At 43.0% G+C, this 21257-nt stretch overlaps 1 protein-coding gene across 1 annotated transcript; it reads right to left on the bottom strand.

The window, feature by feature from the left end:
* Window positions 1-2342: 2342 nt before the first annotated feature.
* Window positions 2343-5884, bottom strand: LOC148142199 (putative G protein-coupled receptor 139). The gene is made up of 2 exons (XM_087977026.1): window positions 5815-5884; window positions 2343-3259 (listed from the first exon to the last, which is right to left on the bottom strand). The coding sequence occupies exons 1-2, from the start codon at window positions 5882-5884 to the stop codon at window positions 2343-2345; spliced, it is 987 nt and encodes a 328-aa protein (XP_087833152.1).
* Window positions 5885-21257: the final 15373 nt, after the last annotated feature.

Consider the following 21257-nt stretch of genomic DNA (forward strand, 5'->3'; position numbering starts at 1 on the left):
GAGAAAAAAAGGAGATTGACGAATGACCTGTTTGAGGTCGACAAAATCATGAAGGATATACACAGGGTGAATAGAGATAAGTTTTTTTCCAGGGTGCAGGATTCAATAATGAGTGGTGAGAGGTGAAAAGTTTAAGGGGGATACGCGAGGCAAGTATCTTACACAGAGGATGGTCAGTGCCTTTTGACAGCCGAAATAGTAGACGCTGGCACAGTAGATTCATTTAAGATGCGCCTGGACAAATGCATGAGTCGGTGGATCAGAAGGATACAGTTGCTTAGGAATTGGGCAATAGGTTGAGACAGTGGATTTGAATCGGCTCAGGCTTGGAGGGAAAAAGGCCTGTTCCTGGTCTGTAAACTTTCTTTGTTCTTTGTTCTTTGATGTTGATTTAACCTGAGGGACAAACCATGTATAAAAGAAAAATACAGTAAATTCGAGAAAGCTACATTCAAACGAAGAAATGTGCTGTTAAATTGGTCAACATAGGCAAGTATAATGACAGATTTGAACAAACGTTGAATTGAACATTTCTGACCAGCGGTGCTAATTTATGAGCACATTTTTTTCGAGGCAAGGTCCACAATAAGCTTTCCTTCTGGAGGCCCGAGTTCCTAAAGTTTACTCAGTTGTCTTGCTGCAGTCAGGTAAAGACAACACACAAAAATGTAGCAATTAATTCTTTTATTTTGCACAATTGAACACCACACTAGAATTCTGGAATTTCCTATGCCCTGACGTGTCAAAAATTTCATTATTATCTATGCTCTGTAAATTTAACATTAATCGTTGGATTTCTATTCCACTGACATCAACATTGCATCACGGTCTACGTATGGAAACATTCTGTCTATTGTACCAGGTCGTTATCTTATATTGCAATGATATCAAAGGTAATCTTACTGCCTCACATGTTCGTAGGTTGACTAATGTGTGTGGTGTCTATCATTGTTCCCATATTCTATGACATACCCTATGCTCAGCCAGACTTTTCAAGCACTTTGGAAACACCTGTTTGCACATTCTGCAAAAACCTGCATCAACCCAGATTTACCATTCTTCCTGAAGAAGGGCTTATGCCAGAAACGTCGATTCTCCTGTTCCCTGGATGCTGCCTGACCTGCTGCGCTTTTCCAGCAACACATTTTCAGCTCTGATCTCCAGCATCTGCAGACCTCACTTTCTCCTCAATCGGATATTGCCAAACAAGCTGTTTCCTGCATAACATCTTTCCAATAATACATCATGCGTGATGCGTGTTGCTTGTGGTTATTCTGCTGTGTGCTGTGAGTCCTGGGTCCATCGGCTACAGAGAGGGGCAGTTTCCATTCTCAATGCGAATACAGTGCCTAACATTGAAAAACCCAAGGAAGTGGGTAGATGTGTTGACACTGTGAATGTCAGCGTGTTGATTGGCTGTCAGTGAAATGTGATAGAGGGTACACGTTTTGATGGACTGTATTGTCCGATCTGTTAGGTGAATGAAGCTAAACCATCTCAAGGAATAGTTCATATTTAAAAATATGTTAAGTTGGGTTTGTAGGCGGCAATTATGTGAAAAGACACGAGATGCTGTCTTGTTGCAGTTTGTTCTATGATCATTTTACCATGAGGGTGCGGAGTTCGGGAGATGGATGACTTGGTAAAGTCTCTGCTGGGTAGACAGTGCTGTGTTTTGTGCATTGAGCAGTTGAACAGATGTCTAGTATTTGTATTTCCTTCATGGGAAATCATCTTGATCTCAAAGCCAATCATTCTTCCTCTAAAATTAATATTAGAAATGATCGTCTGTTGCATGCACACAGTAATGCAACACACAGCACGTCTTTCATCGACTTGGCACAGCATGGCAAGTGCAAAGTCCATCAAGAAGTATCAATTCCAATTTCTAATTGTTTTAAAGATGTCTCTTGGTGAATTTAACTTATGGATCCCGTGGCATTGAGTCGAAAACAAAGTAAACGATTCCCTCCAGAGAGCCAACGTGATATTGCATGCTTGAACAGCTGAAGTAATTTTCCTGATTTTGTGTGCATAACCATAAGCTAGCTACTAACTTTCTTAGATGAGAGATTCAAATATTCACACAGGACATGAAGATTAAGAGACCCCACTGTTCTCTAGCCTCTTGTAAATGCAAACTAACGTCAAATATGCAATATAACTGGGAATTAACAGAATAACCTGTAGCGCAGATGCACATGACTTTATAGTGTTCAGTCATTATATATTACACAAGTATTAGATCAGAATTTCAAAGATTCTCAATGGAAAAGTTATTTGTCAAGAAAGCCAATAAAAGTGAAGGCTGCAATGTGAATGAGAGTTCATGTTGGCTTCCTTCATTTTGCATTTTTGAGCATTTTCGCAAAGAGTCTCAATGGATATTTCATAGCATTCTTTCCCTCCTCTCTGATTTGACTCTGCGTCCCAGCATAAATAAATGGATTGATGCAAGAGCTCAACAGCTGAAGCATGTATCCGCTTTGTTGGACAATAAATATGACTCTGCTGATATCAGAACCAGATGAATAGGGAATATTTGCAATTCGGACGTAAATGATTGTAACGAAGTACAACAAATATAACGAGATGAAGCTTCCCGAGATGCCAAAGAGTAAAACTATGGACTTTTTGCGCTTCTCCATCTCTGGGTCACTCTGGTTCTCTCCATTGCTCTGAGCCCGGAGTCTCCTACGGGCTCGATTGCCTGCAAAAATATGCCTGACAGTCAAAACATTTAGCAATAAAATCAGAATGAAGGGAAGACAAGGAGTTAAAATGGAACGAATCCAGTCATATGCAGCCCATTCCATGGTCGTGTAATATTCTACTTTTAGACCACAGAACCGGGGTGTATTGTCAACTATGTATATAGGTTCATAAGCAAAGTACACAAAGATATTTTTTATCAAGAACAGTGCAGACACAATTCCTATCACCCAGGAAGCCACCCTCTTTGTGCAATATTTTAATTTCAGATTTTGGCAACATATGGCCACAAATCGATCAAAGGTGAAAGCCACTGTTAACCAGACAGAACTGTCAATGACTGCAAAATTTACTGAATTGCGAACACTGCAAACTGGTGTGATAGACAGGAAACTAAATCGGAAGTAAATCCCAGCAATCCGGTTTAATATTACAACCGTGATAATGACCAGCAGATCTGTTGCTGCCATCGAGATAAGATAATATGTGATACATCTCGAGAGACCACATCTTCTTCGAGACAAGATCACAATCACTGCCAGGTTTGCTGCGATGGAAAGAGACAGGGAAAACATAATTTGGTTGCAGTTTTGACTTCAAAAAACAATAATCCATTTCCTGGATTTCTCATGAAATTTAAAATGTTGATCTTAAATCTCTGTTGAAGGAATGCTTTACACTATTAGCAATTGTGCATTAGCCTCACCACAGCTCTCCTCGTTCATAGTGAAATGTTTTGACAGAATTTCAAAAATCAAAGGAATCCGAAGAAACGTCATTAAGGAGAAACCAAGGAAACAAACACAAGTCGGGACATACATTACTAAAGAAATATTGAAAATACAGGGAAAAAACCCTAAAATTTAAAAGTCAGTATAAATTTGGAAACGTAGAATTATGAGGACTGCATTTCACAGACAGTAGACGTGTGTCATCTCAATTTATATCTTGGAAACATTTGCATTCATCTTGTTCATAAATATCCTAAAACAACCGTAAGTGAATCAACATTCTTGCGACTTTGTGGAGGAGGTTTACACAGGATGTAATTGATAATTTGATCTTTTCACTGGATTATGACTTGACAGCTTGAACTACAGGTTGAAACATTATATATCTTGCGCCATGTTGGGAACCATTGTTTCACCTCAGGTTATTGGATGCATTGAAGAAGTTGAGATTATTTGCTTGGAGTGTAAAGGCGGGGACATTATTTGATTGATGTTTTCAAAATGAAGGATGGATTGGAGAGTGTACAGGGTTAAGCTATTCACTCTCATAAAGTGGAAAAAATTGACAGCACATAAACCTAAAGCGATGTAATAAAGAAGGAAGTTTGAAGTGAGAAAAATCTTTTTGACACAGTGACTGCCTAAGGTATGGAACACATTTCCAAAGGACGTCACGAAGGCATTCAAGAGATCATTGGATAAGTGTACAGATGAAAATTGTGTGCAAGAATACAGTGGAAAAGGCAGATATTTGTGCTCGATCATGATGCTCCTTCGAAAGCCAATGGAGCTATGAAGAGCATGACGATACTGTGGCTATAAGCACAGAATTTTGCCCTGGGTGTTATTTGAAGAAACGTTTTAAGACAGTGGTGGATAAAGAATAGAGCTGGATAAAGTGCACCCGGTGTAACCGCATTAGACCAGGAGTGGAGACGACATTTCAGGTCAGAACCTTTCATCAGAACCTGAACCGGCGACTCCTTTTCTCCTCTGTGCTTTTTCCAGCTCCACCCTTTACTCTCCAGCATTCACAGTTCTCAGTATCTCCGAGCGGCACCAAGCAGTGCACCAGAACCCGTAAATGGCTTGTGTCGCGTTGTTTTCTTTTAAAGTTGCAACAACTGGAACAACCTGTCTGGGTGCGGCCAAATGCTCACTAAAGGAAGATTTTTTGTTCAGTTTGTAGCAGTTGCTCTTGTAGTCTTGAAAAGATGGAAGCTATTTTTTCCCTGTCTCAATTACAGCTGAAAGCTGTGGGGCCCTCTACCTGCTACAGGAGTTGCGTGTAAGACAATCCGTTTTCTGAATTTGCGTTTCTCCAAGTGATGTTATTATATTGGAACAGTTAATTAGTATTTGTAACTGTACCTATTACAGTATTCTGTGAAGTTTCCCCATACAGTTACGTTAATCCAATTCCTGGCTTCTTTCATTGTATTTTAACTATAGTGAAAGGATAAAGTGCGTTTTTCTTTAAATCCAACAGTTTGGCAAGATCAATTGCATCTGGAATGCAATACATTACATTTGCCTTTACAGTAATAAAAACGTTAAGATCTGGAATATCCACATATTTGAGAGGATTTGGTTTGGTCTATAGCACAGTGGGGGTTCTTTATGAGAACAAAAACTCTAATTCCAGATTGAGATTAGGATTATTGGCCTCAAAGGAGGCACATGATAAAAGTGAGTGTCTTTTATTTCACATGTTCAATGCAATGTTTCAGCCACAGCATCAGTGGCAAGTTCATGATGAAATCTCAATTACACTGTGATAATGGGGCGAAAATATTATTTATGCTCAATTCAACTGCAGTTACGCCAATTAAAATTCCTGGTACTTCACTCAAAACCGCTTTATCAACAACGTAAATGCAATTGCAATTACACTATGAATATAGTACATAAATTCAAACTCACTAACGGTAGTAATATACTATACCTACGTCTCCGTCATTAGATGCTGTTGGAAATCGGACAGTTGAAGCAATGAGTGTTACCTGACACAAGAAGTCGTTCTAAATGTACAAGTAAGGAATTGTGCAGGTAATATGAGGATATTGCGCAATGAAAGTGGTGAAATGCCAATAATGAAGAAGACAATTTCGTTTACATTAAGATCATAGATTATGTCAGTAACATCCTTCATCTGATAAAATGTGGAATTAACACCGTTACTGTTTAAAATGACGCAAAAGTAATGATAAATTACGTGAGTGAAACTAACTGCATTAAGTCGGATGATGACTGAACAAATTTGGAGACAAAAAAGCACCTTTCAAATGCAGAGAAAAACACGACAGGTGAAATGGAATTCCAAACACTTACTTGATGATTAACGCATCAGATACTAACGAGAATAACTTACCTGGAACTCCAATAGCGGCAAGAATGGGATAGTAAATGGCAAATACTGGACCTATCGGTATCCCATGCATTTCAAACTACACATTTGAGAGTTTTCTGCACTTCCTGGAAACGTACTCACATTTATACCTGATGTCAGTCTCCTGGGATAAAATTAAATCTCCAGGCGTGAAGTTTATTCTGAGAAAGAAAGTAGTGCAGCTGATGCTCATTTGTTTTTATCTGTTGATGGAACGGCATTTTCTCATGTACTGTGACAGTGTCTAAAGAGAAAAAAGATATGTATCCAGAATTATCACAATAATATTTATTCTTAAGAAATAATGGAAGCCTGGACAGTACCACTTAGTGCCATGTGGGAGAGAACGCTCCTGACCAAGCATGGCGAAGTTTTTTTTGAATATATGAGGACGTGTTTTCATTTTGATTTTCTGTGATTGCGTATGCTTACCAAAAAGTAATGTGTCCAAGATACTTATTCTCGTAAACATCATATGCATGCCTTAAGTGTGCACAGTCCAGTTCAGTACTGCACATTGGGTGTATAGAGGCAGACATTTTCATGTGTACCATACTGTAGTTTGACGTTAATGTTATGCTTCTTTGTGACCTGCACAGTTGCCCGAGAGCAGGTCCATTTCTGCAAAGTTCATTCAGGCTGAACTTGTGAAAGTTAACAGATGTGTATTCTGTGACAACATATCCTGTTCAGCATTTTGTATCTTTACCGAAAATTGGTCTATTTCATCAGTTACATTCTGTGTTCAATGTCAGATTAGTTTGGTGTCATTCATAATGCAACAAATTTAATCATATATAATTCTGTACTTTCTTCGGCACTTAATCATCAGAATTGTTAAATTCAGTACAGTCGCATGCATTTAAGTTTAATAATGCAGAGTACAGACAGATCCAGTTCCGGTCCAGAAATTACATTTAGTGCAGTGAAGATTATGTCCCATTTTGGCAGACCGGTCACTCAATTTAGTTGGACAGGTGAGCCAGTCATGTCGAAGCAAGACAAGATTAGTTCATGAAATGCATATTCAGTTTTGACAAGTGCAGATCTGTGCACTTACATTGAATGTGAAGTTGTTACGTTCAACGGTTTCATTTCAATTTTGATCAGTCCCGGTTTTCACAGGCAGCACCGAAGATCAATTATTCGTATTTCCATTGTCGCCCTTTCAAACCTTGATATCGTTCATTTTAAATTTTAACACTGACTTTCAATGCATTAAACTTTTCCAGTTTCTGACTGTCAGCTGTCAATCATGATCACGGTGATGCAATCAACATGCACATCAACATTGAATGGACTCCGCTCCATTGGCTTGTTTTAAATTGCATATCCCAGTTCACTATTTTTGTACATGTACAAGCCAGTTATACCGATGAAGCAACCTCCTACAGACAACATTAAATTCGACATTTCCTGTTGCTTTGCTGGCAACAATCACCCAAACACAATTGGAAGATGCTAGAACAATGTCCTTTCCCGTTCCATGCGTCCGCTTTAGCAGTTTGTCCAAACCATGCACTTCAATGGCTTCTGCTAAATAATGGAACAGGTCCGGGGCAACTTCACAATTTCGATCCAAAGTGTGGCTTCTTGACAGGAGACAGAGGATGGTGGGAGACGGCTGTTTTTTTGACTGATGCCCGGTCTGCAGTGGCGTGCCACAGTGGTCAGCGCTGCATTCATTATTGTTCCATAACTGTTTGTGATATCCATAACTTATAGATGAGTATCTGGAGGAAGTGGTACTTGGACGGATGATAAGTACGTTTGTACATGACACAAAGATCCGTTTTTCATGGTGAGGACCTAGGTGTTAGTCTTTTTTAAAGGACTTACCTTGAAAGTCAGCAGCCTCTGTTTTCGGGAGCAACGGGCGCAAGAACCAGGGGGCTGCCGAGAAGGTCAATTTCCCCCTTAAAAGGGCTTACCTCATGATTAGGCGGAGCGCACGCTGAGTAGGTGCCAACACGGGATTGTTGAGCAAGTGAGATAATATATTTGGGCAGTTGTACTGGAAATGACTTCGGTAGTGTTCCCCACCCATCCTCCTCCTCTAACCAAGAAAAAGTTTCTCTGCGCTGAATTGGTAAGGTTACTACTCCCCCCCCCCCCCCGGTAGTCTATTTGGGAATTCAAAACAGTGGGAATGGAGGTTAGGGCAGTTGAATGCTCATCCTGCTAAATGTGGGAGGCAAGGGTCACCACTAGTGTCCCTGAGGTAGTCACCCTTCAGGGACAGGAAGAAGGTTACATTCACAGGATGGAAAAGGAACCGGCAAATGGTGCATGGATCTCCTGTGGCTGTCCCCCTCAATAACAAGTATGCCATTTTGGATACTTTTGTTGGGGGGGGGGGGGGGGGGGAGGGGGCGGGGATGAGGCGGAAATACTAGGCATAGGCCATGGGGTACAGGTCTCTGGCTCATAGTCTGTCCCTGTTGCTCAGAAGGGTAGTGGAGGGAGGACTCCATAGTTAGGGGATCAGATGGGTGATATGATGGGAATGAGAGAGACTCGTGGTTGTTGTGTTGCCTGCCAGATGCCAGGGTTCGTGATGTCTCAGATTGTGTTTTCGGGATTCCTCAGGGGAAGGGTTTAGCCCCAAATTGTGGTCCATATAGGCGCCAATGACATAGATAGGAAAATGGATGTGGATGTAAGACAGAAATTCAGGGAGCCTGGCTGGAAGCTTAGAGCTAGAACAGGCAGAGTTGTTATCTCTGGTTTGTTGCCCATGCCATGTGCTAGCCAGCTGAGGAATAAGGAGAGAAAGGAGTTGAACACGTGGCTTCAGGGCTGGTGCAGGAGGCATGGTTTCAGATACCTGGATAATTAATTGGGGGTCATTCTGAGGTAGGTGTGATCTCTACAAACAGGGTGGTCTACACCTGAACCAGAGGGGTCTGTTCAAGCCTATTAACCTGGTTCATGATGTTTTCATTATTAACAAGGTCCTTTGCTCTAGTGAATACTGAAGCAAAACCTTCATTTAGGGCTGCCCCTACCTCTTCAGATTCGAGGCACAAGTTCCTTCCACTATCCCTGATCATCCCTATCCTTTCTCTGATCACCTTTGGGCTTTCACTAATCCTTCCCATCAAGGCTTTTTCATGCCTCCGCCTCACTCTCCTTGTTCCATTTTTGATTCTTTCCTAGCTACCCTGTAATCGTCTAAAGCTATGCCAGACCCTTGCTTCCTCAACCTCAAGTGTGCAATTTTCTTCCTCTTGGCGAAAAGTTCCTCTTCTCTTTTCATCCAAGGCTCCTTCACCTACCATTCCTTGCCTGTCTCAGTGGGTCAACAAGTGCTCCTTAAGCAGCCTCCACATTTCTGTTGTGCATTACCTATAGAATAATTGTTCCCAATTTATATTCCACAGCTACTATCTAATAACAATATAATTTCTCCTCCCCCAGTTAAATACCTTCCCGAACTGTCAGTTCCTATTCCTCTCCATGGCTGTGGTAAAGGTGATGTTGGGCAGAGGAAACTACCCTAAGGAATCCTGCAGAGATGCCTTGGAGCTGAGATGACTAACCTCCAACAACCATTTTTTTAATGTGTCAAGTATGAATCCAACCACCAAAGAACGTTCCCCCTGACACCCATTGATTCCAGTTTTGCAAAGGCTCCATGATGCTACACTTGATTAAATGCATCCTTGGAAGAGGAAAATATTGTAAAAGAGAAGACTGGGATATGGGCTATTAGACGAGAATGGATTGAGGTTAGGAAGAGGGAGGTGTTATCTATTCTAGAAGTGTGAAAGTAGACAAGCCCCTAGGCCAGATAGGATTCATCTGAGAATTCTTTGGGAAGCTAGGGAGGAGATTGTGGAGCCTTTGGCCTTGATCTTTGCGTTGTCATTGTCTACAGGTTTAGTACCAGAAGACTGGAGGATTGCAAATGTTGTGCCCTTGTTCAAGAAGGACAGTAGACAGAACCCAGGTAATTATAGACCTGTGAGCCTTTCGTCTAGTGTAGGAAAAGTTTTGGAAAGGATTATAAATATACGATTTATAATCATCTAGCAAGCAACAATTTGATTGGAGATACTCAGCATGGTTTCATCAAGGGCAGGTTATGTCTCACAAACTTCATTGAGTTTTTTGAGAAGGTGACTAAGCATGTGGATGAGGGTAGGGCAGTTGACGTGGTGTATGTGGACTTCAGTAAAGCCTTTGATAAGGTTCCACATGGTAGGCTATTGGAGAAAATGTGCAGCATGATTTTGAGGGTGATTTAGCAGTTTGGATTAGAAACTATCTTTCTGTAAGAAGGCAACAAGTGGTGGTTGATGGAAAATAATCAGCCTGGAGTCCGGTTACTATGGTATGCCACAAGGATCTGTTTTGGGACCACTGATGTTTTTCATTTTTATAAATGACTTAGACACAGGCATTGGTGGATGGGTTAGTAAGTTTTCAGATGACACTAAAGTCGGTGGAATAGTGGACAGTTTGGAAGAATGTTGCAGGTTGCAGGGGGACTTGGATAAACTACAGAATTGGCTGAGAGTTGCAAATGGAGTTCAATGCAGCTAAATGTGAGGTGATTCATTTTGGGAAGAATAACAGGAATGCAGCATACTGGGTCAATGGAAAGGTTCTTGCTAGTGTGGATGTGCAGAGGGATCTTGGTGTCCATGTACATAGACCCCTGAAAGTTGGCACCCAGGTTGGTAGTGCTGTTAAAAGGCATGCAGTGTGTTAGGTTTTATTGGTAGAGGGATTGAGTTCCGGAGCCGTGATGTCATGCTGCAAGTGTAACAAACGCTAATGCAGCCTCACTGGAATATTGTGTACAGTTCTGGTCGCCCCATTACAGGAAGGATGCAGAAGCATTGGAAAGGTGCAGAGGAGATTTACCAGAATGTTGCCTGGTCTGAAGGGAAGGTCTGATGAGAAAAGGGATTCCGGAATAGAGTGCTGCTGGAAAAGCACAACAGTTCAGACAGCATCTGAGGAGCAGGAAAATTGACGTTTCGGGCAAAAGCCCTTCATCATGATAAGAAAAGGCTGAGGGACTTGGGTTTGTTCCCATTGGAGAGAAGAAGGCTAAGAAAGGATTTAATAGACACATACAAGATGGTCAGAGGATGAGATAAGGTGGACAGTGAGAGTCTTTTTCCAAGGATGATGATATCAGCTTAAACGCGGGGGCATAGCTGCAAATTGATTTAAGACAGATGTCAGAGGCAGGTTCTTTACTCAAAGAGTGGTAAGGTTGTGGAATGCCCTGCCTGCTAATGCAGTTAACTCAGCCACATTCGGGACATTTAAACAGTCCTTGGATAAGCATGTGGATGATGAGGGATAGTGTAGGGGGTTGGGCTTAGATTAATTCACAGGTTGACGCAACATTGAGAACAAAGGGCCTGTTCTGCATTGTATTGTTCTTTGTTATATGATATCAAGGGCTGTCACCACCACTAGTCCTCTGGAATTCTTTCGTGCATGTTTGAACAAAGGCTGTAATGAGGTCAGGAGCTGAGTGGCCCTGGCGGAACCCAAACTGGGCATCACTGAGCAGGTTATTTCTGAGCTTCCTGACTGATGCTTCCTTTCAGCTACCAACCGGATTCATTCCTCCCATTGACCAACCCTCCACCTGTGTTCACCTGTCGTACCTGTCAGTACCCCTCTCCCCTATCAAAACCCTCCCTCAACCTCCCACCCCTTTATCTGTAGCTCCCCTTTTCCCCCACCCTCAGCCCTGAAGAAGGGTTACACCGAAATGTTGACTTCTTCGTCTCCTGATGCCGCCTGGCTTGCTGTGTTTTTCCAACCTCCTGCTTATCTCACTGGAACACTGCAGCAGTCCAGGACTGAAATGTTAGCATGAGAGCAAGGTAAGTTATTGAAATGGGAAGCATTCCGAAGATCAGGGTTATTTCTACAGACAGTTAAAGTGTTCCTCAAGGCAGTCTCTGTTTATATTCGCTGATGGAAAAGAGATTACATTGTGAACACAATGAAAGTAGACTGGAGTGAAAAAATTCAAGTGAAGTGCTGCTTCACCTGGAAGGTCTGTTTGGGCCTTGTGACAGTGAGGAGAGAAGAGGTGAATAGGCAAATGTTGCAGCTTCTGCACGTTATGGACAAGGCCAAACCCACATCCCTACTCAAAATATTTTAAGAAGGTCGCCCAGAATCTAACTTTTCTCATTATTTGAAGCAGCAGATGTAAGATGAATTTTCCAGGAGTGACGCAGCTGGTCAAACTACTTGGTTTTAAACAAAACAGAATTTATTTACACATGAACAAAACAAAACTGAATCCCAGGCAGTTTTAAAATTCATAGAATAGAATCTCCACAGTGCATAAGCAGGCCCTTTGGCCAACAAGTCCACATTGATAAAGACCGATTCTTTGATACGCAGCTCAGTACACACCCACCCACCACCACCAACCAAAAATCCCTTGTGTACCAAGAGCAATAGACCATTGGGAACATCACAGTGCAGTCCGTAAGGGCCATACAGCAACACTTCCATTTTAGAACAGCTAAGAGTGAACCCTCCAGTACATACTGGATCAGAAAGTCCTGTAATCTTATGTAATAGCCTTTTATTCTTCCTGAATAATCACAGGTTCACAGTCATCTATGTCATATTCCATCTGCCAGACTGTCCAGTGATTATCCACTTGCTGATTCTGACCTCCTCTTGATAATTTTGTTTCCGCCTCTCTTAAATTGCAAATAGTTGAGGACTAAGCACTGGTCACTGTGTCACTGCAGTCATTGTTTTCTTTCCAACTGATTTATCCCAGTGGGCGGAGTCTTCAAAATGAGGCTGAGACTTTCACTCCGACAGATAAAGCTAAGAACAGATAGGTCTGTGTCATGTAGTTTGTGAGAATGTTGCCCTCTTGTTGGTTCACCTGTCACTTCCCTCAGTCTGGCTGATGTGTATTTGAGGCCTCGCCCTGCTCAGTCAGTGGTGGACCTGTGGAACCACTCTTGGTGAAGGACACTGAAGTCCCATAACCAGAGTACATTCTGTGTCTTGACACACTCAGTACCTCCTCTCATTTATTTTTGACATTGAGCAGATTTGATTTACCATCGAGTGGTGGTGTGGAAAACGACAGATGTCCATTGCCAGGTGATTTCCTTGACTGTTACCTTGAGATTTCTCGGGTTCAGGAATCAATGCTGGTGAATTTTAGGGCAACTCCTTTCCTGACTGTATTTCATGGTACCGCTGACACTGATGGGTCTGTCCTGCAAATGGGACAGGATATACCCAAGGATGGTGGTGAGACTTCATGAAACATGACCCATCAGGTCTGATTCGGTGAATATGACAATGTCAGACCATTTCTTAAACGGTCACAATAGGGAACAAAGGCAACAGGGAATAATGGCTTTAAAAGCTGAATGAAAGGCAGTCGATCCAAGAGAGATTGAGGAATTCACTGCATAGATTGAAGTAAATGGATATGATTTAATGGCATTAGAGAGACCTGATGACAGGTTGACTGATATTGGGAAATGAATACACGTTTGGGAGTGTTATATAAAATTGAAAAGGAGTTGAGGGAGATCACTGAATAAGGAATGACATAGTTATGATTGTAAAACAGGATCTTACATCAAATGATTGAGGTATTGTCTTAATCTCTTTGGTTTTGTGCGCTAAATGCCAGTTGAGTTGAGCTTGGGGAGAGATGCCCACCATGAGGCTGAGTGGATTTCACCAAACCTAATAGCCTTTGTGATGTGGATCCTTATGACTTCTTTAACTGGCACTCTCCAGAACGTTCTAGAACTGACATTCACTGTAACATTCCATAACTAACCTTATGTGCAACATTCTATAGCCGAAGTTGTCCAGGACATTTCATAACTGACATTCTCTAGAATATTTCACGACTGACCTTCTACTGAACATTCTATAACTGACATTCTCCATAACATTCTGTCACCTACATTCTCCAGAACATTCCATAACCGGCATTCCCCAGAACACTCCATGACTGACATTCTCTAGAATATTTCTGAACGGAACTTCCCCAGAACATTCTATGAACGACATTCTTTGGAACATTCTATAACCGACATTATTTGTGAACGTCCAGCTGTCAGTTAATTAAACCAAAGATCCCAAAGGAAGAGATCCCGTTCCAGGGAGAAGGAGACACTGTTTCAAAGGCCCCTGGAAGTTAAAGGGATGAATACACTTTCACTGCATTTATATTTCTTCACGATGGACCACAATTTACACTAAAAATCAAAAATTTTCAAACTCCATTTGTCTTCAAGGAACTGGGAGAGAATCGTTCAGGACAGCAATATTTTCACCCTCTGTGTTAGGAACTGTGAAGAAGTGACCTGTGTCTGCTCTCGAGTGATTAAGCATGTGGAAATGTTTTAGAAACCAGTTGTTCTTAAGGATGTGAGACTCTATCTTTGGGGAGTGAGAATTTTTTTAGATTAGATTAGATTACTTACAGTGTGGAAACAGGCCCTTCGGCCCAACAAGTCCACACCGACCCGCCGAAGCGCAACCCACCCATACCCCTACATTTACCCCTTTAACCTAACACTACGGGCAATTTAGCATGGCCAATTCACCTGACCCGCACATCTTTGTGACTGTGGGAGGAAACCGGAGCACCCGGAGGAAACCCACGCAGACACGGGGAGAATGTGCAAACTCCACACAGTCAGTCGCCTGAGGCGGGAATTGAACCCGGGTCTCTGGCGCTGCGAGGCAGCAGTGCTAACCACTGCGCCACCGTGCCGCCCACAAATTTCTTCTGCTTTACAACACATTATTATGAGTAATTCAGAACTTAACATTTGTTGTTGCCAATCAGGACATTTATAATCAGAGATTGTATCAGCTGCAGAAGGGGAGGTCGTCGAGGAGATTTTGTTTACAGAGTCAATGTGGGTGGAAGTCAGCACTTTATTGGGAGTTTTCTACAGACTCTCTCTCTCTCTTCCTTCTTTCCCCGCCCCCACCCTGCAAGTAGCAACAGAGACAGAAGAGCAGAGGGGGAGGCAGATTTTGGCAGAAGTAACTGGGTTGTTGTCATGTGTGACTTTAACATCCCTAATATTGATTGGAACCTGCTTAGTTTAAATAGCTTGGATGGAGCAGTTTTTGTTGGGTGTGTCCAGGAAGAATTCTGACCGACTAGACTGGAGGCCATATTGGATTTGATGCTTGGCAACCGACCAGGTCAGATGTCAGATCTCACTATGGGAAAGCATTTCAGTGATAGCGGTCACAACTCCCTGACCTTTACTCTAGTTATGGAGATGGATAGGAGCAGAGAGTATGGGCAAGTATTTAATTGGGGGAGGGGGAATTACAATGCTATTAGGTAGGGAAAGGGTCTCCGAAATAGGAACAGGTGTTCTCAGGAAAATGCGCAACAGAAATGTGGAGGTTGTTTAGGGAGGACTTGTTGATAGTGCTGAATAGGTTTATCCCACTGGGGCAAGGAAGGATGGTAGGGTGAAGGAACCTTAGATGACAAGGGATGTGGAACATCTAGTCAAGAGGAAGAAGGAAGGTTACTTAAGATTGAAGAGGCAAGGTTCAGACAGGATAAAAACAATGACTGCAGATGCTGGAAACCAGATTCTGGATTAGTGGTGCTGGAAGAGCACAGCAGTTCAGGCAGCATCTTAGGAGCAGTAAAATCGACGTTTCGGGCAAAAGCCCTTCGTCAGGAATACAGGCAGAGAGCCTGAAGCGTGGAGAGATAAGCTAGAGGAGGGTGGGGGTGGGGAGAAAGTAGCATAGAGTACAATAGGCGAGTGGGGGAGGGGATGAAGGTGATAGGTTGGGGGCAGGGGGAGGGTGGAGTGGATAGGTGGAAAAGAAGATAGGCAGGTAGGACAGGTCATGGGGACAGTGCTGAGCTGGAAGTTTGGAACTAGGGTGAGGTGGGGGAAGGGGAATGAGGAAACTGTTGAAGTCCCCATTGATGCCCTGGGGTTGAAGTGTTCTGAGGCAGAAGATGAGGCGTTCTTCCTCCAGGTGTCTGGTGGTGAGGGAGCGGCGGTGAAGGAGGCCCAGGATCTTCATGTCCTCGGTAGAGTGGGAGGGGGAGTTGAAATGTTGGGCCACGGGGCGGTGTGGTTGCTTGGTGCGGGTGTCCTGGAGATGTGCCCTAAAGCGCTCTGCTAGGAGGCGCCCAGTCTCCCCAATGTAGAGGAGATCACATCGGAAGCAACGGATACAATTATTTATATTAGTGGATGTGCAGGTCAAACTTTGATGGGTGTGGAAGGCTCTTTTAGGGCCTTGGATGGATGTGAGGGAGGAGATGTGGGCACAGGTTTTGCAGTTCCTGTGGTGGCAGGGGAAGGTGCCAGGAGGGGAGGGTGGGTTGTAGGGGGGCCTGGACCTGGCCAGGTATTCATGGAGGGAACGGTCTTTGCGGAAGGCGGAAAGGGGTGGGGAAGTAAATATATCCCTGATGGTGGGGTCTTTTTGGAGGTGGTGGAAATGTTGACGGATGATTTGGTTTATGCAAAGGTTGGTAGGGTGGAAGGTGAGCACCAGGGGTGTTCTGTCCTTGTTACGGTTGGAGGGGTGGGGTCTGAGGGCGGAGGTGCGAGATGTGGACGAGATGCGTTGGAGGGCATCTTTAACCACGTGAGAAGGGAAATTGCGGTCTCTAAAGAAGGAGACCATCTGGTGTGTTCTGTGGTGGAACTGGTCCTCCTGGGAGCAGATATGGTGGAGGCGGAGGAATAGCGAGGAAGGAACTAAAGATGGACTTGTGAGAGCTAGAAGGGGGCATTCAAAAGCTTTTACAGGTAGGGTTGAGGAAACCCAAAGGCATTCTATACTTATGTGAGGAACAACAGGATAAATAGAATGAAGTAAGGGCCGATCAGCGATAATGGAGGGAACTTGTGCCAGGAATCATAGGAGGTAGGAGAGGTCCTTAATAAATACTTTGCTTCAGTATTCACTACTGAGAAGGACCTTGACATTTGTGAGAACTGCATTAAACAAGCTGATATGCTCGAACAGGTTGATGTTAAGAAGAAAAATGCGCTGGAAATTCTGAAAAACATAATGAGGGTTAAGTCCCCTCAGCCAGACAGAATATACCCAAGGTTATACAGGAAGAGAGTGAAGAGATTGTTGAGCCTTTGGTGATAATCTATGCATCTTCAATGTCCACTGGAGTAATGCCAGATGACTGGAGGGTGGCAAATGTTATTCCCATGTTCAAGAATGGAAATAGGAATAATCCCAGGAATTATAGATGAGACAGTCTTACGTCTGTGGTGGGCAAATTATTGGCGAAGATTCTGAGAGACAGAATTTATGAATAATTTGAGCATCATTGTTTGATTAGACATACTCAGCATAATGTTTTGAGGGCCAGGTCATGCCTAACAAACCTTATTGAATTATTTGAGAAGGCAAAAAAACACATTGATGAAGGTAGAGCAGTGGATGTTGTGAAAATGGATTTTAGCAAGGTGTTTGATAAATTTCCCCATGGTAGGTTCATTCAGAAAGTAAGAAGGCAAAGGATACAGTGAAATCTGGCTGCCTGGATACAGAATTGACTGGCCAATAGAAGACAGAGGGTGGGGGTAGATGGGCAGTATTCAGCCTGGAGCTCGGTGACCAACTGTGTTCCGTAGGGATCTGTTCTGGGACCTCTGCTCTTTGTGATTTTTATAAATGACTTGGATGAGTAATTGTAAGGGTAGGTTAGTATGTTTGCCAAAGACACAAAGGTTGGTAGAGTTGTGGATAGTGTGGAGGGCTGTTGTAGGTTGCAACAGGACATTGTTCGGATGTGGAACTAGGCTGATAAGTGACAGATGGAGTTCAACCTGGAAAACTGAAGTGATTCACTTTGGAAGGTAGAATTTGAATGCAGAATACAGCATCAAAAACAGTATGCTTGGCAGTGTGGATGCACAGAGGGATCTTGGGGTCCATGTCCATAGATCCCTCAGCTGCCACCCAAGGTGACAGGGTTGTTGAGAACTGCGAGTTTATGCTGCAGCTCTATAAAGCCCTGGTTAGACCACACTTGAATATTGTGTTCAGTTCTGGTCACCTCATTATAGGAAAGATGTGGAAGCTTTAGAGAGGGTGCAGAGGAGATTGACAAGGATGCCGCCTGGAGGGCATGTCTTATGAAGAAAGGTAAAGGGAGCTGGGGCTTTTCTCATTGGAGTGAAGAGGATGAGTGGTGACTGGATAGAGGTGTACAAGGTAATGAGAGGCATAGATAGAGTGAATAGCCAGAGACTTTTCCCAGGACGGAAATGGCTATCACAAAGAGGCATAATTTTAAGGTGATTGGAGGAAGGTTTAGGGGTTATGTCAGAGGTAGGTTCTTTAAATAGATAGTGGTGGGTGCATGGAATGCACTGCAGCAGTGGTAGTAACGTCAGATACATTAGGGACATTTAAGCGACTTTTCAATGGGCATATGGATGATTGTAAAATTAAGGGAATGAGGTTTAGTTTGATCTTAGAGTAGGATAAAAGTTTGGCACAATATCGAGGCTGAAGGGCATGTGCTGTGCTGTACTGTTCTATGTTTCATGTTATTCTAGCTACAATTACATCAGTAATTCTTTGAATACAGTGATACATTTAAAAATCTCACTGGGACCTCAATCAAACAGGTAAATTTGCCTCCAGGCTTTGATGTATACTATGTTTGTTTTCCTTCCTCACAGTTAACACAGTGAAGATCTACGTCCTGCTTTATAAAGATTGTGGATTGTCTCCATGTGTCAGACGTTACCTGGGGGCCTTGGCAGTGGCGGATCTACTGGTCATTATCTTCGACCTGATATTGAGACACATTCCCATTGTTTATAAGGAACAGTTTGATTTCCTGAAGTCCATCCGAGTGTGTAATATCCACGCCGTCCTGCTTTATGCAGCCACAGACTGTTCTGTTTGGTTCACCGTCACTTTCACCTTTGATCGATTGGTGGCCATTTGTTGCAGGAAGCTGAAATGTAAATATTGCAGTGAGAAAACAGTGACTGTGCTGAGCTGTTTAAAGAACATTGTCTGGTATTTTCTGTTGTCAAGACTATACCATCTGGGGAACATTCCCTGGCTTTGTGAGATAACAATCAGTGTTTATTCTTCTCTTGTCTGGGTCACAATCGAGTTCTTCCACAACATTATAACCCAGGTCTCCCATTTCTCCTATTTCTGCTGCTCAATATTTTCACCATCAGATCCATTTTAGTGACCAGCGGAGCTCGCAGGAGACTCCACGCTCACACCAATGAGGACGGTCAGTGTGATACAGAAATGCAAAATCGAAGAAAATCCATCATTTTACTGTTTGTGATCTCAGCTAATTTCATCCTGTTATGGTTAATGCTAATGGTGTATTCTATATGGAGACGGATGCTGTCTTTGGGAAACTACTATGTGTTTCTCCATGCCTTTGTGCAGGAATTGGCCTTTATGCTACAGCTCCTCAGTTGCTGCACAAACACGGTGATTTATGCCATGACCCAGACTAAGTTCAGACAGCAGCTGAAGAATGTGCTGAAGAATCCCTTGACCCAAATTCATCAATTAACCAAATTTACACATTAATCAATCCAATCAGGATTTTCTCATTTTAGTTCAATACTTGTCTCAACTCAGGGCCAGTGAGAAAAGGAACCATTCTACTGTTTGTTTCAATTTGTAACTAATAAAAATGTTCATTAAAAACTGCTAAGCTCCAGGCAGCGAATCATGGAGAGGGTGATTATGGCTGATTGTCTGCCCCACTTCTGTGGCTACGTTCGAGCCTGAGTGTCCCTGGAGAAGGAGCACGCGGTGTCTACCAACATCCTCGAGGTTTTCAGGGAGGGGTGGGTCCCGTGGAGTGTGGACTGCTATATTTCCCCCTTTGACTCTATTTTGATTGAATCCCTACCCCTCCCCAACTCAATTGATTTCACTTTTTGATCTCTCAGCATTGCCCTTTGATGAGAAGGGCACTGCTTGTCACTGGCCACTTGGGTGTTTCCTTTCTTTCTGGTTGTGGAATATGAATAAACTTTAAACACAAGAGGGAGCAAAAGACTCTGAGTCATCATTTTTAATTAATTCATTTATTCATTCAAACTTCCCTGGAATGAGTCCCATTGCAGCAGGGGATATATACATGTGGAACATCTCTGGTCCATGTGCACCAACCAACCCCACATTCCTGTGGCCATCCATTTTAAGTCCCCCTCCCCCGAGGGCATGTCCATTCTGGGTCTCCTCCATCGCCTAACCAAGGCCTCCTGCAAACTGCAGGAGGAACACTTCATCTTCTGCCTCAGGAGCCTGCAACCACACAGGATGAACATTAAATTCACCAGTTTCTAAATCTTCCAACCCCCTGACCCATCCCACATCCAACCCTCTGTCTCAGATCCACCCTCTTGACCTGACCTACCTGCCCATCTCCCTTTCCACCTATCCACTCTACACTTCCCACTGACCTATCATCATCACCTCCTACCTTTGCCCAAGTATCGATATCCTATCTACTTTTCCCCTAGCCCCACTCACTCTCCCCCATTTATTTCTCAGCCTCTTTTCCCCTTGCCAGCCCTGAAGAAGGGCTATGCTTAAAATGTCGACTCTTTTGTTCCTCGGATGCTGTGTGACTTGCTGTACTTTTTCCAGCGCCACTTTTTTTTTGACTCAATAGACACACAGATGGGGACACACATCAACATGACCATCGTATCATTTTAAAAACAAGATAAACAAATAGAGAGAAAGGCAGAAGGAGGTGAATGCCATTTTAATGGATTCATCCCAAAACAGCGGAGACTCCACTGCACAGATGCACAGGCAGAGAGACACACACAAGACATAAAGGCAAACTCTAATACACACACAAAAACATGTACTGATTCATACACATACCGCTACAATCATACAGAGATAGTTCGACAGATATACACACAAAATGTTACAGAGGCAGAAACATATAAAGACACAAACACATTTATACACACATATGTACACATAGACATATAAAAACACATAGACACATACATACAGACAGACGCAGACATACCCAGACTCATTTATACACACACGTAAATACCAACAGACACAGAGATGTACATACACAAAGTCAGAAATAAACAGATAGACACAGAGACACACTGAGGCAAAGACATACAGATACAGACACATACACAGAGAAATATAGACACACGCAAACACACTCACATACACACACATAAAGACACACAAAAGCATACATACAGACATGCTGTCAGATGCCCATACAGGCACACGGAAAATCATACATAGTCAGACACACTGACACACACACACACTCCCTCCCTCCCTCAAGGGGTAGTGATGGCCTAGTGGTATTATTGCTCGACTTCATCAGGAAGAGCTTTTGCCCAAAATGTCGATTTTCCTGCTCCTCGGATGCTGCC

This window comes from Chiloscyllium plagiosum, unplaced genomic scaffold (assembly GCF_037043375.1).
Source record: "Chiloscyllium plagiosum isolate Xiang-an unplaced genomic scaffold, Cpla_swu_hap1 HiC_scaffold_30, whole genome shotgun sequence".
Taxonomy (NCBI): Eukaryota; Metazoa; Chordata; class Chondrichthyes; order Orectolobiformes; family Hemiscylliidae; genus Chiloscyllium; species Chiloscyllium plagiosum.

Coding starts and splice junctions, on each gene's coding strand:
- LOC148142199 (XM_087977026.1), bottom strand. CDS start 5,884: ATGCATGGGATACCGATAGGTCCAGTATTTGCCATTTACTATCCCATT. Junction 3,260..5,814: donor TGCCGCTATTGGAGTTCCAG/GTAAGTTATTCT, acceptor TTTCCATCGCAG/CAAACCTGGCAGTGATTGTG.